This window comes from Trachurus japonicus, chromosome 5 (assembly GCF_045865225.1).
Source record: "Trachurus japonicus isolate A0001 chromosome 5, Traja_1.0".
NCBI lineage: Eukaryota > Metazoa > Chordata > Actinopteri > Carangiformes > Carangidae > Trachurus > Trachurus japonicus.
Window position 1 is genome coordinate 25686262 of NC_140911.1, and position 22877 is coordinate 25709138.

A 22877-nucleotide genomic window follows, 5' to 3' on the forward strand; every position below is an offset into this window, starting at 1 on the left:
GGCTCCTTATCACTGCCTGACAGTGACGGTAAGCGGACCAGCATCTGACTAAAGTGGCAGCCTCCTGCCTTACTCAAAGACACACTCATACTTAAGAGTTTTAACCTCTGAGATCTGACGTCTATTTTTACTCAACTATGTTGAACCTGCATTAACACCAGTGTTTTACAGGAGGTTTTCACATTTAATTTTAGTCTTTTAGTTGGTGGAGTATAATGTTGTTTTAACAGTCACAGGATGAAAGGTTCCTCATGAGATTTACACAAAGTTGTGATCTATAGACACCACACATTCAGCCTGGTGAAAGAACAAAATGGATGCTGCCAGTCTCTGATGTGCCCTGGTTCCCTTTAATGTTCCCATTAATGCTACAGAGCTGTGGTGGTGCGTCAGTGTGACTTTGGTGTGAGGCTGACACCCCGTCGCGGCCCTGAGACTGGAAACAGCAGACACTGTCCCACAGGATCGACAGCGCCGCTGACAGCGATCTGACTGGCTGTTACAAATTGATTGTGTTTGACTTGTTTGATGCATTTGATTGTCAGGGAGCATATACTGTGCCTCTTCGCTGAACGCCTCACATGTTCTCTTGTTGAGCAGAGGGGAGGTGCATTTTACCTGAAGTGCTTTTTCTGTTGAAAACACAACAACGTCCCGTCAGCTGGAGAGCTTTCAGTCAGGCGTTGAGAATTATTCTCAGTGTACAGTGTAATGGAGCCATTATTATTGTGCAGTGCAGTTTAATTCACACTTTGTGGTCTATCAGCTGTCATGGTGTGTCTCCTCTCTGGTTCGCACTGTGCGTTGTTGTTGCAGGACTGTATGTTGGCATGTCTGTGTGTTGTGCAGCCTAGATTCTCCTCGAGCACAGAGTGTATTTATAGAACAACCCCCTCAAATCCCAACCATAGCAAAGTTGCCTGCACACACACACAGGCAATATGCTTCCCAATCATGTTTCTGTGTGACAGAGCAAAGAGGGCTCTGGAACGACACTCTGAGGGAAAGCAATATGTTTTTTTTTTTACTATTTTGTAAGGACTGATATAACATCTCATATGAATACCGATATATTTGTCAACATTCCTGATCTCCAAAATATAGATTCAATAGGGAAATGGCTGGCAACTCTTTGAAAGCCACCTGATTTAATATAATCATATTATTTTCCTAAAATGGAAACTATTGTATTGACGGCTCCAAATATACAGTATAGACAGACATCTGTTTAATAGCTACAGATAAGTCCCTGTTGGAAAGAAAATGCATTTGAGGATTGAGACAAATCAGTCGATTCTCAAAAAAAAAAAAAAAAACATACACACAAATGCAGTAAACCTCACAAACCACAAGCAGTTTGTAAATGCAGATTCAGATACCATTTGTGTAAAATGTTACAATATACACAACATGTTTTTGATGAACATTGCCTATATATATATATATATATATATATATATATATATATATATACTGTATATATACTGTATATATATATATATATACAGTATATATATACTGTATATATATATATATATACAGTATATATACAGTATATATATATATATATATATATATAGTATTTGTAGATTTCCATAATACTAAACTAATACTAAAATAAATTTGTGTTTGCATCAGAGATGTGATCCTCTTTAGATTATATGTGGATTCTTTTTACATTTATACAGAGTAACAAATATTTTGTGGAGAGGGCCATTTATATTGTAAATACACTCCATTCATGAATCCTTGTGTGTGAATTTAGTCATGTTGAGTGTTTTCATACATGCAAGATTCTTAAAATATTCTGTTCCTTACTGCTTTTCACTCTCACTCTTTCTCACCATTTCTGTCTTTCTCTCCCTCTCTCTCACGCACCACGCACACACACACACAAACACACACACACACACACACACACACACACACACACACACACACACACACACACACACACACACACACTTCTTATCAGTCACACTGAGCTCATTGCAGGGCCCCGGGGCGATAAGCCTGAGCGTGAACGGTGGGTGAGAAACCCCCACCTCTTTCCTCCTGAGCTCCTTACATAACACATAACCACCCAGCCCTCCAGGGGTTGTCAGCATCACACCGCAGGAGTGTGTGCATGTGTGTGTACATACATGTGCGTAGCAATCCCCCCACCTTAGTGCGATCCACAGAACTTGAAGAGCCGAGGAATTACACGTGCTGTAAAGCTCCATATTATCCAGCATGACCCCATGTTTTATTCACACGATGGGATATCAATGACAGAACACTCATGTAGATGCTCTGTCACAGCAGCGCATATCCCAACCTGTCCAACGCACATCCACTCCCTTCATTTCCCGTCACGCAGCGTTTTGACAGAACATTAATGAGCCACTGAGGCCTCACTCATTCTGTGAATCAGGATTATATGAAGAATGTGCCTTTAAGCTGACACATTATACCATTAAAAGTAGAGTCTGTAGGTTTGTTTGTTGCTGTTTGTGAACACATCATTCAATTTGGGCCTCTCGTCTCAGGCTCAATGGCTGGAACCCTTCTCCAGTTTGGCTTAGTTCAAAGTCCCCACCACACATGTAGAAGCCCATAGGTGACAATTTAGCTGGATTTCTTTCGTATAAGTCTATATTTAGTTGTTTTTTTGTTCAGGAAAATCCTACTGACTCTACCTTTAATCACGTCAAACACACACAAGCACCCATTCTAAAAGTCATTATATTTCTGCAAACAGCAGTTCTCGTAGCTGCTCTATTCAAATGTGCTGCGTTATGTGTGTGAGAGTCATCTTAGCACAGATAATGAATGCAGGCTTGTCACTGAGATGAAATGAGGTTTAATATTCTAGATGGAAAGTCATCTGTTGTTTGGCCTTCCTCATTACTTCCAGGTCTTGAATCCGAATGGTGTGAGAGGAAGGGTGCTCTGCCCTCTGTCGTGACTCATTTAAATGCTAAGGATGCTTCTCTCCCTCCATCTCTTTAATTTTTTACTCTCATCTCTGCCGCTTCCCCAATTTATCCAAACCCTTTTTTCATTTTACTGTCTCATTTCCACCCTCTCCTCTTTTCTTTTGTTTCTCCTCTCCCTACCTCTCTTTCTCTCTCAATTCATTTCTACCTACCATCCAATTTTCTGTCCTGCTTTACCACCGCTCTCCTCCTGCATCTTATCGTCTTGTTCACAGCCTCAATCCATAATGTTGGTCAGAAAGTAAAAAACCACCTCCAAGTTCACCTGACACATCTGCCCTCCACAGCACGCCGTCCACCGGGGATTTCAAGTGATAAACAGTACACTGAAAATAGATTTGCACTGTTCCATTGAACGTGAATTGATGAAGTTGTACTTGATGAAACTACTCTGCATTTGTGTAATGAAGCATGCTAATGAAGCACGCTCTCAAGGCAGCATGAAAGCTCCGTTCCTGTCAAAACCATTTTCGGCTCAACTCCGAGGTCAACTAAAGGCCAAATCAGAGTTTGTTTGTAGCTTTGGGAGGAAACAGACCTAAACTGTCCTTTGCAGTCAGTGTCGGGGGGATAGCCTCTATCAGCTAGCAGACTTAAAATTAGCTTCTTCAACAAATACACTCCTCAGGCTCAGCCATAATCGCCGCGGCTTAGCAATGATTCAAGTTTTGCTAGCATTCAGACTCCCTGAGCCCTTTTTGTCTGATATATAAGCCGTCTGCTGTTACACCTCATATGGAGGAGACAGATGGCAGTCGGCATGATCTGAGGTGGGCTACTGGCATGCTCGGAGGCCAGATAGTGTGTAGGTACATGTAAGTTTGGAGGTACATGCACTGACTCCGAGCTTGACAGAACAAGACAGCGTTAGCAAACCAGAGAACCGTACAAAATGCTTTCACACAAACGCTCTATCCAGCATAGTTTTAGGTTACCTGCATTGGCTGAAAGTGGGACGATTAAACGGGCCACAGGCTCTGGGTCAGTGGGAAAAAATATGCTGCTTATCCTGCCCACTACAGCAGATCACTGCTGCCTCCAGTGCCAGTCACCACTCATCCGCTACATGAGGTGATCAGGTGAAGTTGTTGGGATTTTTTTTTTTGCTGAAAACGGAAAACATATGAGACAACAATAACGATCAACAATAACGTTTAGTTTTTGGGTACATTTGCAGTAAAAGTCAAAGTGTGACCTTCTGACATCTGTGCAGGGTCTGCAGGAACGGCCAGCACGATCCACTGAGTTTGTGACAGCAGCTGATGTTGTTTCTTAATGCCCCTGTCCACTGTGGCACCCAGAGGGTCAAGTGGAATAAAAGTAGGACACTGCTAAAAGTAGGTACAGGTAAAAGTGTCACCAAAAAACCCAGTCCTGACAACCTGACAGACAGGCCATTAGAAACTAGTCAGAGGACAGAGGTAACACTTAGGATGGTGGCAGATTTACCACTATGGGCCCTTATTTTGACACAGGTGGAGAATAAAACAGGCTTAATATGTCTAGCTGACCACTGTTGACTTTGTTGTTATTTATGGGCTGTTATCATCATTATTAGCTCTGTGAATACTAGGTAAAAATCTCCATGTCCAGCTGCTTAGTTTGTGATGAGAAGCCTGTGAAAAAGTCTTAAATATGCACTAAATTGCTACATAAATGATATTGTACTAAAAGACTGAGGCTAAAGCTGAAGTCAGAGAGAAAAGGTAGTTTTCCCCTCCTGTTGGTGATCACTGTGAATAATGATGGTGGAGATTATTAGCCAAAGTATTATACATGGTGCAATATAAGGAAAAATGTGAGATCGGATTATTTTATTCTAACAGAACCTCATTTAAATGCTAGCTTGTTAAAGAATCATGTGCTTGGGCAGAACGTTAGCATAACTACTGAAAAAAAGGGATTATCTCTGTAAACAAGTTAGCTGGATGTACTAATTTTTGCAGTTCCCATTAGAGCAGATATAGACACTGTTTAATCCATGTACCACTATTTCCCTCATGATTTGCCTTAAAAAAAAGCCAAACAAAAAAAAGATATCACATAAATGTACGCTTTGGAATATATGTGTTTTAAAGGAACATAGGGGAAAAAATCCTTTCTAATAACATTGCTGCTTTGCCCTACCATTACTCAAATGTATTAATCCACACTCATGTAGTATATTCCCTCTAATACATTATTTGATACTGGTCTGTACTGCAGGTGTAGGTCAGATGAGTCCACTGGTGGCTGCTCTGTGCAGTTGCGTGGTGATGCGGTGATTCAGTATGCGACTGACTACCTCTGCGTGGCTGCTGCCCACATCAGATAAAACACTTAAACAATTACTGTCTTATCTGCTGTGGTGGGAGAAGAGCTTGTGGCCTCATTAGGACCAGATTAGAGAGAGGAACAGAGCCCAGTCCCACTCACTGTTGACTCCGGATCGTCAGTCCACCAGGCCCTCAGGTGACACTAACCACATTACAGTCTTCACAGAGACAGATGTAACGATAGTCAGACAGAACCAGCATGTCGTCCTGTGGCAGGGGACGATTAGAAGTCCCACTGGCTCTCTTCTCTTCTTTGTCATCACTGGTCTAAGGTACCTGAATAAAAATAATTCTACCCATGTAGAAAATTGTCATATAGATGTTTCGTTATCACAGTGAAGCCTAAGTGTTAATTAGTATATTTGTCAACCACTTTAACTCCTCCTCACTCAAAACCAGAGGCTGCTTTATAATGATTGACACCACAGTGAAACTGAGCTGTAATAATATAGAATTATGAGTAGACAGATACTGAACATTAATAAAACACAACAAAGATGCTCTTAAACTGTGTATAATCTGTGTATAAGATAGTGTCTATTATCATCCAAATTATATTGGAATATTGATGTTCTAGGTTTCTCTATGAAGTAGAAGGAAGAGATGTGATATAGGTCAATATACAACAAGGTAAATTGTTTTATCGGGGGAAAAAAACATTTCAGACATGACTTGTTATTCCAAGAAAATCCAAGAATTTATCTTTATCTTTGACATCTGTGATAAGCTAGAAACCAGTAGATGTATCTCTCCCTCTTCCCATTAAATTTACAGTACATGTGTGTAAAAAGGTAGAGAAAGGTGTTATTGGTTAACAGAGGTGCCAGGTTATCTATCTCATTATCAAATTCACTGAGGAAGGAAGGTGCTGCAGTGTGAATTGACAAGCAGCTCACTGTTATTCATAACATGAAACAACAGTCACATAACATCTAAAAAAAAAAGGAACAACGCTGTATTATTTTTTGTGGGGACACAGATTCAAGATCACATAAAACACTCAACTCTTCACTGAGCCCATGTGGATCAGGAAACTCCTTCTCTGCAACAAGGAGAAATTCCTCCAGTACTCCAGACATTGAGCGATGAGGCAGCGTTGTGATTTGCTTAAACACAGTGGCTACTGCATAGTCCACGTTCAGATACACTGACATATTCTACAGGTACTGTTATAATGTGACAGCTCTTCTCTGGGATCTTTCATAGCCAAGGTTTCTGTGGACCCACAGTAGCTGCCTTTCGAGGTTGACATGTTAATTACTCCGCTTGTCTTCTGTTGCTGCTGCTGCTGCTGCTGCTGTAAATGTGAAATATGTAACCACAGTGAACACATACATCACCGGTTTGAAAGCTTTCAGACATTGACCAGGGTGGACAGCTTTCGGCAATAAAAAGTTGTATTTTTAATATGGAAACAGTGAGTAAAACAGTAAATGTGATAGGAATTAATGTCAGCAGTGACTGCAACAGTGCAACTGAGAAAAGGAAACCAATAAAAGCAGTAGAGAGTTTTAAAAGAATGCTCTGATTTCTACCAGCCTGCTCTCACGTCTCCTCCTCGTGCTTGTCTTTTTGTCTCCACCGCTCTCTTTCATGTGAGGACAATGTAAAAAGACACTCAGAAATTCAACAATAGCGTTTGAAGGAATGATGAAATGTTAATGCCGTCTTTGTACTGTCACATGCACTATCTCTCCCTCTCTTTCTCACTCACCCTCTCTGGTTCTCACTTTGTCATTTTTTAAAAATATTTATGGTCTGTTCTTCCGCTCTCTGCTTCCTGCATCCTGCCTCCCTCTGCAGGGCAATGACGGCTGGCTGTTTGTGTTTCAGGCAACCAGTGATCTCCACTCTAGCATGCCCTCACATTTCTTCTGGTGTTTTTGTTTTATTTTATTTTATTTTATTTTATCTCCTGCTCAGATCAGGAGTTATATGCGAGTTGTCATTGGTGTTCTGAATGTGGTCTGACAGCTGTTGACAGGCCCTGTAGCATTATTATTGAACTAATCATCAACCAGACAGCTTTTAGCATTTAGCATTGCTGTAAATCGCCGCTGTCCCCATGTAAACTCTAGTAGAGGGTGTTTTGATGTTACGCACCACGGGCCTGTTGCCTGTGTGGACGTCACTGGACGGACATTTAAAGGGATAGTTCACCCTAGAATGATATTTCGCTCATTATCTACTCACCCTCATGTTGACTAAGGGCTGGAAGAATTTTCAGAGTCCACCGTCCCTTCTCTGAGTTACAGGGGGTCTTGGCGTAGCAGTGCATTTCAATGCAACGGCTGCAAAGGGACACCAGAGCTCTTCGTAAAAAAACACACACAAAAAAACATCCAAATACCTCCATGATGCTCGTATGTAATGTCCGTCTTGTGCTGAAGCCCCAAATTGCGTAATTGTCCCGAAAAAAATTAAATAAGTCCACATTCCAAGCATGTTTGTAGCATTAGCTCCTAGTGTCTGTTGTCCGGCTCCTCCGCTGCCAGCGCGCATGCGCAAGGTTCGCACTGATACTGAGACCGACTGAGACTCGCTTCCTTGTTTACCCCGGCAAATTGAGCCAGCCCCTGCTGCCGGCGAAGGACCAGAACCGCCGTGAAACGAGACAAGAAGAAGAAGACTATTACGGACTGCTTCTAGTCCTTCGCCGGGGTAAACAAGGAAGCGAGTCGGTCTCAGTGCGAACCTTGCGCATGCGCGCTGGCAGCGGAAGAGCCGGACAACAGACACTAGGAGCTAATGCTACAAACATGCTTGGAATGTGGACTTATTTAATTTTTTTCGGGACAATTACGCAATTTGGGGCTTCAGCACAAGACGGACATTACATACGAGCATCATGGAGGTATTTGGATGTTTTTTTGTGTGTGTTTTTTTACGAAGAGCTCTGGTGTCCCTTTGCAACCGTTGCATTGAAATGCACTGCTACGCCAAGACCCCCTGTAACTCAGAGAAGGGACGGTGGACTCTGAAAATTCTTCCAGCCCTTAGTCAACATGAGGGTGAGTAGATAATGAGCGAAATATCATTCTAGGGTGAACTATCCCTTTAAATACAGAGAGATTACTTTTGAAAGTTAACGACTTTGGTGGACAACATAAAATTCATGAATTCAGAAATTCAAGTGCTGGTCGATGGGTTCATCACTTTTGTCCAGACTCAAACATTAACACCTATTTGCAGTCACAAACATTCATAAGGCTCGCAGGAAGAATCCTCAAATGATAACTTTGGTGGTTTACTGCCGCCATCCAAATTTTGTCATATCATTTTTGTCATATAGACTTGTTTGGTTTGGTTAGTGGTCAAATACCTGCCAGGCTGATTGGCGAATTGGCCAATGTGAGCATGCTAACATGCTGCGATCAATGTAAATGCGATACCTGCTAACCTGTTAGCATTGTCATTTTGTGAGTCTGTTAGCATACCGACATTATACTTTTCAACAATTAAATTATGAGAAGCTCTGCAGCCAACTCTTCATATTCACAGTACATGTGGAATCTGATAAATATGATCTAATCTTCCTGCTCCTCTGTCTTTTCCACCCGCTCTCTGTGTAGACTATGCTGACTGCCATCTCAATGAGTGCCATCGCTACCAATGGAGTAGTGCCAGGTGGGTGAGCAGACGCTGGCACCACACAGCCATCACTGTTTGAAGCTGTCCGCTTCTAAATTTCTCTTTTCACTGACTGCTTTTGGCACATTACACCCATCACAGCTTGATATCCCCAGAAACATTAAAAGCTTTAGTCTGGGATCTTGTGCACTTTAACTTGTTGTCACACAACATTATTTACACAAAATAAAGCATGAGCCAAATGCCTGGGATGTAAAACCCAGTGCATGTGCTTGTATCTGTCTGCAGTCACTTTAATGTACACATTGAACAGTGTAGCTATATTTTATAATGTGAGTTTACACAGTGATGCTGGACTGCATCAGTTGGTTGTTACAACTGTCTTTCCTATTACCGTACTGTTTCAAGCCTTAATGCTGCAGCAAAGTACTGATTAAAGTATCTTTATTTATGTTAAGTTTATTTATTTGCACAGTATTAGTATTAGTATTAGGAACACTGTGTTGAAACAGAATAAGTGAAGATTAGTAGTAAAAAAGAAAAGGCACAAGCAAAAAAAAAAATACATACAATCAGTTCCAATTAATTAAAATATGAATACAAGGTGTATTTTTTACATTTACATCTTGGTTTTTTGGAGGACAGATGCACAGCAGATCCAAACTGGTGACACACACATATTAATCTTAAATAGTCACAAGTGTCTATTATTTAACAGTGTTTCTGATTGTTTGTCACTTTTCTTGTGTCTGTGTGTAGCTGGAGGCTCCTATTACATGATATCCCGTTCGCTGGGCCCCGAGTTTGGTGGAGCAGTGGGGATCTGTTTCTACCTGGGGACCACCTTCGCAGGAGCCATGTACATCCTGGGGGCCATTGAGCTCCTACTGGTGAGAAACTTCCTCTGCTCTCCTCTCCTCAGTCTCTCTGTCACTGCCTCGGTTTCACAGGGATTTATTCATGTGTTGCTGTGCGGAGGCGAGATGTGACAAAGATGAGTGTGTGGTGAAGAATGAAGATCAAAGGTCCGATTATAACCTGACCAACTCCAATGTTTATGACCATTTCATAGTAACTACATCACTTCGATGGAGATTTAAATCATACAAATTATACAACTTAAATAGTTGTAGAAACAGTGCGTGGTTTAGTTGCTTCATTATACATCTCCCAAAAAAAAACATCTATTGTATCTAATGTACTGTAGTTTTCAGACATATATGATCCTTCAGGATTTTTTCAAACCATATCAACACACGTTGTCACTGATTCACATCATACATATACACATATACATGCACTTCAATATAATCTAAAATATAGCATTAAACATATAGGAAATTAAACAACATATTTCAGAATATCATCTAAACTTGAGACACAGCTCAGTTTGTCATAAATCTGCATTTTGACGTTGATGGATTGATATGATGAAAAATTACTTGATGGCAAATATTATGGTATCTATTATCTATCTATTATTATTAGTATCACCACAGATTAATTTTTATATACAGAAGTTTGACTCTGGTTTTATCATGTTTCACATTTCCAGAACAGCTGTCATGCTGTTGTTGTTGTTGTTTTTTTTCTCAGATTGGAAATTAAAAGCAAAGACAGATCACAGCCCAGTGGGTGGGTTCATGTTGATGCGAGTAAAGTAGAGAACTGTCAGCACTCTATTGAACAGCCTACACAAAATGACATCCATTTCAAGCTAATTCATCCTCAATGAGCTAAAGGGAAAATGATGACACAGCGTTGCCAGGTTAGTGGAGGATGACCACTCAAATCACAGCTTTTCCTTCCCTGCGGTGAACTCCTCAACATCAAACTCTGACAATTTTGTCATGGTGATACCGCTGTCACAAAGGATGCTCTAAAGAGGAAGCTGGTGTCATTGTGCAGCGATTGCACAATTACCACGGGCAAATCGACCTCTCAGATTAAATTATGTTGGGAATACATAAAAGATTTGGTACCAGGTAGCTCAGGTCCAAAGAAATCCAGTGCCAGTGTTGGAAATGGTTCAAAGACAAGAGGCAAGGAGCCAAAACAAGCCGGCACACACAGAGACACTTAAACGGCAGGTACTGATCTCTACTGAGAACACAGCTGCATCACTTTATCTGCATGCTTTATGTGCATTCATTTATTACACAATTGTATTCAACCAGGTAAAAGATATTTAAATCTGTTGATGTGGCCTGATGCTCGGACTCATTTGCCATTCTACTGCCGCTTTATTATTCAGGGTGACGATGTGTTCATGTCAGCAGCTGTCTGTTCAGCTTTGTCGATATCACTCTCACGGATGTCAAAGCTTCAGTAGTAAGAAGATTATATAACCCAAATAAACAGTCAGATATTTTTGGAAATATTCTTTTCTTGCCAAATGTTAAATGAGTTTAATCATAGGAATATGTAGTCTTATCCATGTTTATCATATTTTTTTATTGCTAAGATACAGAAAACATTTGTTGTGCTTCCAGTTGGTTTAAATATAATCCATCTAGCTATCTGTGCCACTTAATAGCTGACACTTCAGTGTAGTAAAATGAGCGGTGGATTTGCGATTGTGATAAAAACGCAATGTGTTCTGAGAAAAGATTGAGACTTGATGGTGCACAGCTCCGCTATGAGCCGCGTCTTAAAGTAGAGTTCCTCTCATTGGGTTTATTTTCCTCCTCACTGTCCTTTGAAGCTATTTTTTCTCCAGCTGTGTGTTCTTCAACGTGGATTCTGATAAGTTGATGAAATGCAGGGATCTTTCATCTCGATCTCCATCCCTCTCTTCCTCCTCCTCCTCCACCTCCTCCTCCTTCTCCTCCACCTCCTCTGCCTTTTATTACACACTTCTCCCACTGCAGCCCCTGCTGCATGGAGTGCTGGGTAATTATGCAAATACTGCATTAGTGGGAGATCAAGACACTGGCGGAGTAACAAGACCATTCTTTGAAACAGCTCTTATCAATTTGGTCCATTGTTATCAACATACCAGAGTATGTTTTTAAAAAATATATATATTATTATTCTTTCGTTACTCTCTTTCTGGATGCCTCTAATGGATATGCAGAGTTTGATCATGCCTGGAGGTTAATTTTGTCTTCTGGGTCAAAGCTGGCTTAGTTTCCATTGTAAAATAACAATCCCTGCAGAATTGTAAGGAGCGGATCTGGAGAAGGCTGATTTGAATATGTTTCATCCTTCCACCCAAGCCAAGAACACAAACTGATGCTGCTATTTTAGGAAGCAGCAGTTCACGGTGAAGCAGGAGATTTGTTTGCCTAGTGATATGCTGTTCTTAGCATCAGACCACTTGCTCCAGCCAAATGACCGAGCAGAGCCACACCGCCGCGCTTGTTCTCCTCTGTAGTCTTTGCTCTGTGTGATGATTAAACAGTTTGTGTGGAGACCAAATGATTATCTGAAATAAAGAGAGAGAAATTCCCGTGATTATGTAACAGCCTCGTCATGAATCATGTGGAGCTGGTGGCAGATCCTGACAGGCTAATTAAGGGTTTACCGTTTTATATATGATGGGACTATTCTTAGATTGACCCATAGTAACAGTGTAATAATGGCAGTTAATTTTGAATATTAATACCATGCTTTAGTTCTTTAATTAAGCTGGATTAAAATAGCAGTCAGTATTATGTGTGCTGCTTCAAGCTCCAGTAGAGGACTGTTAATGTGAGCTTCACATGTTTTCACACTCCACAGAGTTGTCCCCTTCACTCACCTCATCCCTCGCTGCCTTTCTCACCTCCCTTTTATTATATTTCGTCTTTTCATTCCTTTACTCCGGGTGAAATTTATTAAATTTAGCAGTAAACAATGAGTTGGAGGACCAGGCTTGTGACCTGAAATCTGCCAGTTTATATCCCCAGACAGACTGGGGAAAAGTGAGGAGGGAAAGTGGATGAGTAACACCTGCACTCTCTAAACAACTACCACCAAGATGCCCTTAAGCAACAATGAGATTGTATGGAGCTTTTATGATACAAGTACAGGTGTGCTGTCCCTGGATACAGAAAGGTAAAGAAACACTAATGTAATTTCTCTTCTTCAGATATACATATGTCCCAAAGCGGCCATCTTTCCCCTGGAGGGACTGGAAGGCGCCGAGGCGGAGGCTGCCCTGCTTAACAACATGCGTGTGTACGGGACCATCCTCTTGATCTCCATGGCCACGGTGGTGTTTGTTGGCGTGAAGTATGTCAACAAGTTGGCCCTGGTGTTTCTGGCCTGCGTCATTCTCTCCATCTTGGCTGTGTACGCCGGGGTCATCAAGACCGCAATCGACGCTCCAGACTTCCCGTAAGCAGCCAGCAAAGTCTAACAGATCACTGCCGTTCACACCTGGGAAATAACACACACCAGTTGTAGGACCACATGCACACACTGATACATTTGTTATACGCTATACAGCCATCTCATTTAATTTAAAAGCTTGGGAATGAATAAAAGTGCACCTTATTTGTTTTTGTTTTATTGAAGTTATTCAGTTATTGGCCTATGTGTAAATCAGAAATCACATTACATTAATTTACAGAGTATTTTGGGGTTTATTTTTGTTCAATCAAATTAATTTGATCTGAAGAGCTGAATTGAATCAAATGAAATCACAGGCAGAACGTGACATATTGTGCTGTTTAATATTTTGAATCATGACTGAAAGAGTCAAAGCAAATCGCCGACAACCAGACTCACCAGACATTTTGTTCCTTTCTTCTCTCCAGCGTGTGTATCTTGGGGAACCGCACTTTGGTGTGGAAGACCTTTGATGTGTGTGCCAAGACCATTGAGACCGCTAATGGGACAGTCACCACCCAGCTGTGGCGCATGTTCTGTGATTCGCCTTATCTCAATGCAACCTGCGACAAGTACTTTGTTGACAACAACGTGACGCGAGCCCAGGGCATCCCAGGAGTCACCAGCGGCATCCTGGCAGGTTGGTTCATCTACACCATCCACACACATGTACTGTACACTAAATACATATTTATCTCATCTCTCTGATTCACCAGGAGGATGGATGGATGGATGGATGGATGGATGGATGGATGGATGGATGGATGGATGGATGGATGACTGTTTTTGCCATGATATTTAATGACATTTTTATCGTCATGAAATACAATGTTTAGTATTCACATATAATCTATACTTCAGCCACATTCACACATAAACAGGAATGGGACGCTTTGGTGGCTGTCCTGGTGGTGAAAAAAAAACAAAAAACATGTCAAACTTGTCTTAACAAGTTTGACATGTTAAGACAAGAAAAAGAGAAAATAAAAAGAAATTCAAATTCAAAGAAAAAGAGAAAATAATAAAAATACAGAAACTGTATTTGTAACAGAAATGAGCTCATCTGCTAAATTGAAGTCCTCAACATAAATAAAGAAGGGCCTCCATGTATTCTCAGATAATTGCTTCTTGACATCTGTGGTGGTTGGTCCAATTTTTTTTTTTATCACTGTGCAATAGATTTTTTGGCATAAAGCAAGCTGAACACAATGCACAGATAATTAACTGCTATTGTTTGCATCTCAATGAATGCATTGTTGTTTATGTACAAGAATAAACATGCAATGTGTGCCACTGATAATATGGGAGATTGGGACAAATGATTGGTTGACACAGCAGCTGAGAGCTTGTAGATAAAACGCTCCTGCAGGTGAAGGTTATCCGGTGTTTGATTCCAGACTCAGGTGAGGTATGTGGGCTAAAGGGCAAAATACTTTTGACCTTGTTGGCATACTGATTTTCTTTCACTGGAAAAACACAAAGGACATTAGCCTATTATCTATTATGTGCATTGAGGCAACAAGAAGTTAATTCTTTGGTGGAAACCTTTGTAGGAAAAATAAAAAATGATGAAGGATCTCAAAGACAAAGCAGGAGAAGGTGAAACCAGCACATGTGTTTCTCAGCTCTGGGCAGACAAAGCTAGAGGAAAGTCCAGAGCTGGGTTGACCTTGCTCCTACTAAGTATTAGTTGCTGCGGTGACAGGAAAGCCCATGTCAAAGATTCACATTTGTCGATTAGAGCCTGTGGTTAATACATTGCCAACAAAAAGTGTTCATGCCCCCCCCCCCCTCAAGGAAGTTTTCATGTTGATGCTAATTAAGAGAAAAAATGCCCTTCAATGTCAAAGTAAATACAGATCTGAACTGATTACCATTAGAGAGAACAAAAGACATGTTTGCACAAGCACTCTCCTCCTCCAAGAGGACACAACTGTCAGTGCTTTTACAATCTCTCACTAACTGTGCCACTGAAATAGAACAGTGTAAAACAAAAAAAACACATCACATCCACTCCAGTGCTGTAAAACGTGAAACCTTCAGTGGAGGAGAATACTTTGTCTTGGCACTCTGTTTTCAAAATGTGTCGCTTGATGAGACAACAACAGAAACAGCCCGACTGCAGCTCATGCAAGTGATTGTAACACTCGTCTCTTCTGTTCTTCCCTCTCCTCCACAACAGAGAACCTGTTTGGAACCTATTACGAGAAGGGAGACCTGATCGCCAGGACTGGCATGGACTCAGTGGAGGATCCAGACGATCCTCTGACGAACGCTAACCGCTACGTGTTGGCCGACATAACCAGCTTCTTCACGCTGCTCGTTGGCATTTACTTCCCCTCGGTGACAGGTGATCTGTTTTTCACTTCCCAACTACTGTAATTCTTGTGTGTTTGACTTTACTTCTAGGAACTAGATGCTGACATTTACATATCTGAGTAAAAAAGTAAATCACAATGCTGTTGTCCTCAATATCAGACTCCTCTGAATCCGCATGTTCAAACTGATCCCTTTGCTTTTATGTGAATAAACCTCTGATCTCATTGTTTGCTTCTTGGCTGTCTGCTCAGGGATCATGGCTGGCTCCAACCGCTCCGGAGACCTGCGTGATGCCCAGAAGTCAATCCCCATTGGAACCATTGCAGCCATCACCACCACCTCCACAGTCTGTATCCTCTCACTACTGCCCCCTGCAGGATAACAGGAATAGGTGCACAGACCAAAAAAAAAAAAAAACTGATCTGCAATAATGTCACTTTTTGAGGTAAGCTTATGTATTTTAATCTCCCGTTCATCAGCCCAGGAAGGAAACTGTACTAATATCTGCATGTCCAACAAATCAACAACATAAAATTCTGTGTTATGTTTTTTAGAAACCTGCCTTGGGACTGCGGCTGAAATTTAGCAGTTGTGCTAAGTCCGGCACATTTACACTGGTACTTAATGCGTCAGTGTTGATGAATGTGCACTGTCCCAATTCAATAAATAAAGAAATGAAATGAAATGAAACAAACTCCCCCAGATTGTTAATGCTCCTCAAAAACCTAATTCTGACCTTGTTGATACAAGACATCTAAAATTACAGTTTCAGCTCCAGCCAGATATCCACTCAAATGGTATTTTAGGCTCAGTGAAGATATGTCAGGCAGCACTGCATTTTGGTTGGACCCGAGGCGACGATGCACTGTGGTGTTCTGCTCTGCCGCAACAAAAACACACTGATTGGCCTGCAGGGAGCAGCCTAATTAAAGGTCAACGTTTTAAACGGTGACAGACCAGAACTGCTACAATACCAGTCTGATTCTGACAAGCAGTGATGCATTGTCTTTCTGTACTGTATGTCTCTGTCTCACATGGACGTTTTCTAAAGTCCTGATGATGCCACTTCTCAATCTGTTTGGTGCCTCAGTTTCAATTGAAGCTCATTTGTTACCACTCAAGGTTAAGGCACAAAGGCAGGATGTGTAGTGTAGGATAAACTTTCCATACATGTTCTTAAAGGTGTACAGAAAAGAAAAATGAATTTGATTCCACTCTGGGTCATAAAATTAGTGTAATAACTCATCTATCAGATGATGTAGCCAGAACTTTGGAGTAAATCTGTTTTTTTTTTCCGCATTGGATAATGCAGGCACACAAATTATGTCACATTGCTCAGGATTCATCAGCCACTGATACTGGATCCGTCATCCGTCAATCAAACGTCTGACACACACACACACACACACACTACGAGCTCGGTCTCGCCCCAAACATTGAATATCCCGCCCGCTCGATAACGACCAATCAAATTCGTTTTCCTTACTCGGGTAAACTCGTGAAAACTCATGGAAGGAGGCGCGACAAACAGGACAAACGGCCATTTGTGAACACCTTTAAACTGTGTGGGATAATGACAGTGTTTCAGAGAGTTTTAAATTGAAGATGTGTATGTCCTTTATTACCATCTGAATAATTATTTAGCTGCAGCACATCTACTCCAACATAGGAGCCATTGGTGATTACAATGATCTCCTTCCGAAGCAGCCATGCTGAATGTCTTCGATATATCTTATAGTAATCAGCTTGAGGGTCTGGCCAAATTTGATTAGCACTTCTAATCGCATCATTGGGCTGCCTGTGCATTCAGAAGTTAATAAAGCAGAAGGATATTAGTTACCATGTCACTGATCTATCAGATATTATCCTAAACAAAATCGATTGATGTCTGTTCCCAGCTAACACAGTTAATTGATTTATTAGACCATTAAGTGCCTCTTCAAAGCAACGGTTTATAATTGTTATCATAAAGTCCCATTAATCACTACTCAGGTTTTATTGTAGAATATTAAAGCTGCCTAAACAAACATTATGAAAACGCAGCACTGGCCTTTATGAGAAAACTTTCCTGATGTGTAACTGTTCAGACATGTCCAGTGTGATTCTGTTTGGTGCCTGCATCGAGGGCGTTGTCCTCAGAGACAAGTAAGTCTGCTCTTGTTTAGCTCAGACAAACTACACAACAAAATCCACTTTACATGCATTGGAAACGGCAAGCAACATTCTGCATGCTCCTTTAGGTTCGGGGAGGGAGTGCACGGGAACTTGGTGATTGGCACGTTAGCTTGGCCGTCACCGTGGGTGATCGTGATTGGCTCCTTTTTCTCGACCTGCGGCGCCGGGCTGCAGAGTCTGACGGGAGCCCCTCGTCTCATGCAGGCCATCGCCAAGGATAGCATCGTGCCCGCCCTTCGGGTGAGTCTGTCTGCCCATCTGTATGTCATATACATGCTGTTGCCCTCCTTTCTGATGACAGCAGGAATCACTTCACACACTTGTTTTAAAATAGCAGTGGAGTCAGTGTGTTGTCTGTGTCGTCCCTGCAGATCTTCGGCCACGGGAAGGCCAACGGAGAGCCCACATGGTCGCTGCTGCTGACGGCTTGTATCTGCGAGAGCGGCATCCTCATCGCCTCCCTTGATGCAGTGGCGCCCATCCTCTCCATGTGAGCACTGAAACAAACTCACATTCGCTGTCATTTTTCAGAGGCACCAGCAGGAGATTTTAGAGCAGCTACTCCCCCACGATTCCTTAAACGATGCAAATGCCAGATTTTATGGGCTCAGGATTTAGCTCATCACACAAAAGGGCAGACCACTTTTCTGCTTTGGTAATACACATAAATACCAGGAAATGTGACAGATACTGAGACAGCAAACCTCTTGGACCGTGTTAAGTGAAATAACTTTCACGTCACAGGACACGAGAAGAGCTTTGTGTAAGGATGAGTACCTCTACTTGTGTGCGTCCTGCAGGTTTTTCCTGATGTGCTACATGTTTGTGAACCTGGCCTGCGCCCTGCAGACGCTGCTGAGGACTCCAAACTGGAGACCTCGCTTCAAGTTCTACCACTGGTCAGTTCAGCAGCTACTAAGACAAAAACAAGGCCGCATTTACATTTCTGCATTTAAATCAGTTCTCAGCTCAACTGTGTTTGTCTGCCTGTGTCTCTCTGTCTCTCCATACATACAGGGCTCTGTCCTTTCTGGGGATGAGCTTGTGTCTCACTCTCATGTTCCTCTGCTCCTGGTACTACGCCATTGTCGCCATGGTGATTGCCGGCTCTATCTACAAGTATATCGAGTTCGCAGGGTGAGTGGAGTGCAACCTTAAGAGAGGTCGGCTGCCATGGTTTTAGTTGACGTGTGTGTGTGAATTCAGTATTGAATAAGTGTGTTTCAAAGTCCACACCATCAATCACTTTTGTTCAGGGGGTTTGAGAGGAAGATTGTTTTATTCTTTGGCTCCACTGTTTGTCTCTCGTCATGTGAAACCCTAGACATCATGTGTTATACAGAACAACCTACTTACTGTATTATTAACAATAATGACAATAACACTGTTGTCATTGACCTTTTTTTTGCATCTCTTTATGTATATTGTTTGAATGTTTGCCATAGTTATTTGTCTTTTTGTAGCTGCTTTGTTTCTGTTTCCATCTTTTTTGCATCTCTTTGCTGTTGTGTTGCTTTTCTTCAGTGAGATTTAGCAGGTTCTGGAGGGCTCTGAGGTTCAAAAACTGCCAAAGAAATGTAGTATTAGTTCACAATACAGTCTAACTACAGTCCTCATCGCAGGCGTCCCCGGTTCGAGTCCCATGTCGGGCAGCCCTTTCCTGCATGTCATTCCCCCCTCTCTCTGACTCCCCCTTTCCTGTCTATCTCACTGTGTACTATCAAATAAAGGCAAAAAGCCAAAAAAAAAAGATACTCAGATTGGCATTAGGAGCAAAGAAAAGGTTAACCGGAAGTTTTTAACTGAACTCATTGAACTGTTAGGAACTATCTTGAGCAATATAACATGCCACACTAAGAAATTCAATGTCCTTTGTAGGAAAAATGAATCTCTGGATGAACCTTGGATGTTGCATCTGTATTTTTTTTTTTTACTTTAGAGAAATTAACATTGAAAAAATGTATTATTATTTTCAGCACCTGTAGTTCCCACTATTTTCTCTTAGAAAATTATTCTAGAAATAATCTGATAATGATTTAGCAGTTAGTTCATCATGAATTGCTGATAGTTGTGAAATAAATAATGCAAGAAAATAACTGAGCTCAGTAACTTTCCAATAGTAAATGTTGGTACTAGCTCGGGGAGGCCAGACCCCTGGTCCCTTCAGTCATCCATCCATGCTTATAATGGAGTAGTAGCCTACGTTCTGTATTTCTTCATGCACACTAGTGTGTTTAAGGGCTGCGATTCCCTGTGCTGAGAGACTTCATGTTAACTTGACATTTACCAGCGATGTCCAATCCTCTATCACTCTGCATTATGTCAAACCGTCATCTGAAAGTAGATCTGCTTCAGTGTGCTGATTGTATCACTGTCCCTTTTTAAATCCTGAGTGAAGCTGCAGAACTGTTGTTCATGTTTTGAGTGACGACTGCTGATCGATGCTGTCTGTGTTTCAGTGCCGAGAAAGAGTGGGGTGATGGGATACGAGGTCTTTCTCTGAGCGCTGCACGTTTCGCTCTCATGCGGCTGGAGGAAGGTCCCCCGCACACCAAGAACTGGAGGTATGACGCACCAAATCACAAGTTGTGTTGTTGTATCACACAGATATGAACATGTTCAGCTGTTTTCTCATTTGTGATTCTGTGTTTGTTAATTCATAGTAACACGTGAACTTCTCTCGTCATCTCTCTGTCTCTCTTTCCCTACCAGGACTTTTACTGGGCCACTTCTTTCTTCAAACCTTTATTTCAGTCTTCACTGTCCTTCTTGTCCCTCCCTATCATGTCCCTCTACTTTTTTCCTGCACTGTATTTTCACATGTTCTTCCCTCTGCTCTTATCTCTCGTTAGGCCTCAGTTGCTCGTGCTGGTCAGCACAGACGGCGAGCAGAACGTGGAGCAGCCTCGTCTGCTTTCTCTGACCAACCAGCTGAAGGCAGGAAAAGGTCTCACCATCGTTGGCACAGCTCTGGAGGGCACGTACCTCGAGAACTACGACCAGGTCCAGCGTGCAGAGCAGGTAGGGAGCCTTTAACTACTATCATTCATATAATTTTTATTTTTTCAGTCCACTACACTTGTTATCTGCATCTTGGTTCAGTTACCGTTTCTGTCGTTCCTTTGTAGGCACTGCATAAACTGATGGAGACAGAGAAGGTGAAAGGCTTCTGTCAAGTGACCGTGTCCTCAAACCTGCGTGATGCTACGTCCCACCTGGTCCAGGCCAGTGGACTGGGAGGCCTGAAACACAATGCCGTGTTGGTGTCCTGGCCCCGCAACTGGAAGCAGGGAGACGAGCACCAGACCTGGAGAAACTTCATCGGTGAGTCACTGGGGAACAAGAACAAACTGATAACTTCATGCAAAAAGACTAAAATCTGTTTTAAGGAGGGTTTTGAGGTTGGACTGGTGCTCACCTGCAGATTTCAAGCTCTTTTTTTTGGCTGGCATCTATGCTGCTGTAGAATCAGAAAGACAAAATCCCGACTATCTCTGGCTTTGACTAGCTCATCCTGGTTTTTAATGTCTTGCTTGAGGGAAACTGTCAAAAGATCATTCTTGATCAAACTGTACAATGTTAAAAAAAAAAGAAAAGAAAGAAGAATATATTTAATCAGAAGAGGATTTACTCCCGCATCGGGCAGCCCTTTCCTGCATGTCATTCCCCCTCTTTGCCTCCCCATTTCCTGTCTTTCTCTCGACTGTGCTGTCAATTAAAGGCAATAAAAAGCCCCAAAAATATACTTAAAAAAAAGAAGAGGATTTACTAATGCACAGCAGAATTATTCATCAGTGACACAAAATCTGAAAAGAGAAACTTCCCGGTAATGAAATTTAATCTAATCAGTGTCAGCTGTATCAATAGATAGAATAGAATAGAATAGAATAGAATAGAATAGAATAGAATAAAACTTTATTAATCCCCCAAGGGGGAAATTCACATTGTCACAGCAGCAACAGATACAAGACAGGCACACAAAAAGGTAACCTATCACTAATAAATAAAATAAGTAGGAAAAAAAAAAAAAAAGGCTTATGAGTTAATAAAGTGCTTGGATCTCTCTGTGTGTGTTCGTGCATGTGTGCGTGTGTGCTCACGCTCAAGCACTATTGAACAGTCTAATGGCTGTGGGAAGAAAGGAGCGCCTAAACCGCTCTGTTCTGCACCTGGGGAGAGTCAGTCTCTGGCTGAAGGTGCTCCCCCTCAACCATAGCTCCTCGTAGAGGGGGTGGGAGGGGTTCTCCAGGATGTTGTTGATCTTGACCTTTATCCTCCTCTCCGCCACTGCCTCCAGACTGTCCAGTTTGTGGCCCACCACACTGCTGGCCTTCCTCACCAGCTTGTTGATCCTGTTCTTCTCTCCCTCCTTGATGCCTCCACCCCAGCACACCACAGCGAAGAACAACACACTGGCCACCATGGATTGATAAAAAGTGGCCAACAGTTTGCTACACACGTTAAAGGACCTGAGCCTCCGCAGGAAGTACATACGGCTCTGTCCCTTCCTGTATGCAGCATCTGTGTTGTCCTTCCAGTCCAGCCTGTTGTTGATGTGGACCCCCAAAAACTTATAGGAGTTCAAAACAACTTAGAAACTATTATGGAAAGTTTGTAGATGCAGCACAGCTCACGCTCCTCCTGTCTCGCTGCGTCTGTCTTTGTGTACGACAGAGTTGGTCCGAGAAACCACAGCCGCTCACCTGGCTCTGCTCGTCCCCAAGAACATCACAGCCTTCCCGTCCAATGGCGAACGCTTCACTGAGGGTCACATCGACGTGTGGTGGATCGTCCATGATGGAGGCATGCTGATGCTGCTGCCCTTCCTTCTCCGCCAGCACAAGGTACCAACTCCTAGTCATCGCTGCAACAAAAGACAAAGCGACAGGAGTCAGAATCAATGGAATTGTAAAGATACATGTTTCTCAGGCATGGTGTGTTTTGCTTCTCAGGTTTGGAGGAAGTGCAAGATGCGCATCTTCACCGTGGCCCAGTTGGACGACAACAGCATCCAGATGAAAAAGGACCTGACCACATTCCTGTATCACCTCCGTATTGACGCTATGGTGGAAGTTGTAGAAATGGTGAGTTGTCTCAGGACCAGATTGAATTTTTTTTTTTCAATATCTGACAGTAACAACAATTATACCGTAGCCTCTCCATATTGTAGCTAGTAAAACAT

General features: G+C 42.1%; 1 protein-coding gene across 8 annotated transcripts in view; it reads left to right on the plus strand.

Annotated features, from left to right (window-relative positions):
• LOC146987689 (solute carrier family 12 member 5-like) overlaps positions 1-22877 on the plus strand; it is a 225551-nt gene that overhangs the window by 194409 nt on the left and 8265 nt on the right. For all 8 annotated transcript variants that reach the window (XM_085777011.1, XM_085777013.1, XM_085777014.1 and 5 more), the window contains exons 5-20: positions 8869-8923; positions 9647-9777; positions 12960-13207; positions 13630-13841; positions 15384-15551; positions 15772-15870; positions 17608-17665; positions 17761-17935; positions 18067-18185; positions 18496-18594; positions 18713-18832; positions 20155-20259; positions 20548-20716; positions 20824-21019; positions 22370-22539; positions 22648-22779. In XM_085777011.1, coding sequence (XP_085633137.1) covers positions 8869-8923; positions 9647-9777; positions 12960-13207; positions 13630-13841; positions 15384-15551; positions 15772-15870; positions 17608-17665; positions 17761-17935; positions 18067-18185; positions 18496-18594; positions 18713-18832; positions 20155-20259; positions 20548-20716; positions 20824-21019; positions 22370-22539; positions 22648-22779 — 2256 coding nt within the window. The remainder of the gene's footprint in view (positions 1-8868; positions 8924-9646; positions 9778-12959; positions 13208-13629; positions 13842-15383; positions 15552-15771; positions 15871-17607; positions 17666-17760; positions 17936-18066; positions 18186-18495; positions 18595-18712; positions 18833-20154; positions 20260-20547; positions 20717-20823; positions 21020-22369; positions 22540-22647; positions 22780-22877) is intronic.